Genomic DNA, 2,209 nt, shown 5'->3' with positions numbered 1-2,209 from the left:
AAAAAAAAAAAAAAACAGGCAATGAAGTATACACCAGCTACTTGTGCGCAACAACAGCAGCGGTAGCATTAAAGCCAATCCCCTCTTCAGCCCCATCAACATCGCCCTCCTCCTTATCATCGTCCTGCAGAATGAAGGCTTTTTCATCCTCCGCGCTGAGACGCCGCCGCACATGCCGTGTCTCCACTACGCCCATCCCTTCATCTCCTACTCTCCAAAGTGCGTCGGCGTCCTCCAACAGCAACTCCATCCGCATGGCCAGAGATGAGAAGGCATTGAAGGAGCCATTCTCCGTCAGTGTTGCCACTCGCTGCCCCACATCGCTGTCAGTGCTGCTGAGACCACCTGGGCTGGCGGGCATAGCCGCAACAGAGGCCAGTTCCTCTGGAAGGCCTTCACAGAAACGAAGACAGGCATCACAAAGAAACCTCTGCTGCGCCTGCAGTGTGACGATTTGCTCCTCAGCCACAGCAATAAGACAGCCACACAGCAGACACAATTGTTTTGGGCTCTCACCAGCACTCTGTGCTGCGGGGCACGTCTCATCCTTAAGTCGCCAAGAGTAGCGTGGTGGGGACGTAGCCTGCAGGTGCTTGTAGTGGTGCTGTGCCGTCTTGCCAGGGATCACCCGTTTCGCTTGCTGCGCTGTTGCTCCCAACTGCAGGTCTACGTCCGTGGGCTCCGACGCCGTCTCAACGTCGAGTTTCGCGATGGTGTTCAACACGTTAAAGACGGATGTGCGGTATGAGCGCATCATATTGTTGAAGAAAGCTTCCAGCGTGCGATTGATGGAGCGCAGGCTCGTGCAGGTGCACAGCGCTGGGGTATAGCCACCCCATATCTCCTGCAGGTGGCAGTACTGCACCAGCTCGCGCGGTAGCAGTGTGCGCAGCGGCCGCAGCACAAGGCATTGATTGACAAAACCTCGAAAGCCGCCATGGTGAACGACGTTCGCGCCCGCGCCACTCATAACTTCTCGGAACGCCGTTGTGCAACAGCGCAGCGCATTTTCTCCCACCAGCAGGTGATGCCAGCCGCCGCTCCTGCGTCGCTCTTGCTTCCACGCATTGATGCGATCGGCCGCAGCAACCGACAGCACACGCTGCCGGAGACGCGTGTGCAGCAGCTCGCGGTCCGACAGCGACAGACGGGGGTGATGCAGAAGCGCGTGGAATGACTGCAGCTCCGCCTCGGACAAGTAGTCGCTGTAGCGCACAACGCACACTTCCTCCTCAGTGAAGAGTGGGGCACTGGCGAACTCCCACTGCGTGCACTGTGTGCGTATCATCGCCTCCAATCTGTCAAACTGCTCTGTCATGGTAGCCACTACGCGTTGCAGCTCCGCCTGCTGCTGCTGCGCATCGCAACGCTGCGGCGGAATAACGAGTTCATCCTCTCGCAGGTGCAGCGGCAGAAACTCGAAGTCAACGCGACCACCGCCCGGGCGTGTGCGGTTCTGCGCGCGCAGCACGCCCAGCTGGTGCAGCAACGCCATAGAGCTGTGGCCGCCCGACACCGCCACCGCGAGCGGCTCCCCGCACGGTACGCCGCAGTGCCTGAAGAGACAGTCCCGCATCAACCGTGTGCAGAACTCGAGGAAGCAACCGCTGCAGTACGGCTTGCTGGCGCCGTCGCGGCTGCACACCACGCCGGGCTGGCCCTTGCACTTAAAGCACACCACCATCAGCCAGCCTTCTCTTTCCCGCTCTCTCTCTCTCTCTCTCTCTCTCTCCCCAGGATATATTTATATATGTGTTAAAAGAGAACCAGCGGCTAAGAGTGCTAAGGGAAGAGAGATAGAAAGGGCCACACTGATGCAAAGATCGCCGCCGAGGCTGTCGCCATATGGCGGCGGAAGAAACAAGGATAGGGACCCTACAAACGAGACGCGATTAAGCGAAAGAAATGAAGACTCAAAGATGCAGGTACGTACAAAATGACGATGGTCATAGTGATGAAACATCTGGTGAATTCGCGTGAAGCAGGAGAGGCATACGCGGAGAACAGCAACACATAAAACCATGAGGTATAGCGGCTTCAACAGCAGTAGCACACCATCGCACATCAGCAGGAATCGAAACATGATAACAGAAGCCAGGCAATGACAAGGAAAATCAAACGAGGATGAATGAAGAATGAAGGCCCACACAAACATTCGCCCACTGTCTTCTTTCCACCCAGGGTTGAACGGCCCACACAGAAAAAAAAA

The 2,209-nt window shown here is 56.9% G+C and overlaps 2 protein-coding genes across 2 annotated transcripts; both read right to left on the bottom strand.

Annotated features, from left to right (window-relative positions):
* Window positions 1-37: 37 nt before the first annotated feature.
* DQ04_03821010 (cytoplasmic tRNA 2-thiolation protein 2) lies at window positions 38-1,684 on the bottom strand (the record flags this gene model as incomplete). The annotated part of the gene is made up of 1 exon (XM_009313130.1): window positions 38-1,684. One exon carries the CDS (start codon window positions 1,682-1,684, stop codon window positions 38-40), a length of 1,647 nt encoding a protein of 548 aa, XP_009311405.1.
* A 60-nt stretch (window positions 1,685-1,744) lies between these two features.
* On the bottom strand, window positions 1,745-2,083 carry DQ04_03821000 (hypothetical protein; the record flags this gene model as incomplete). Its single annotated transcript, XM_009313129.1, has 1 exon — window positions 1,745-2,083. One exon carries the CDS (start codon window positions 2,081-2,083, stop codon window positions 1,745-1,747), a length of 339 nt encoding a protein of 112 aa, XP_009311404.1.
* Between the last annotated feature and the right edge of the window lie 126 nt (window positions 2,084-2,209).

This window comes from Trypanosoma grayi, assembly GCF_000691245.1.
Source record: "Trypanosoma grayi strain ANR4 Tgr_382_V1, whole genome shotgun sequence".
NCBI lineage: Eukaryota > Euglenozoa > Kinetoplastea > Trypanosomatida > Trypanosomatidae > Trypanosoma > Trypanosoma grayi.
Note: the sequence above shows the minus strand (reverse complement) of the source record. Positions and strands in the feature narration are given on the sequence as shown.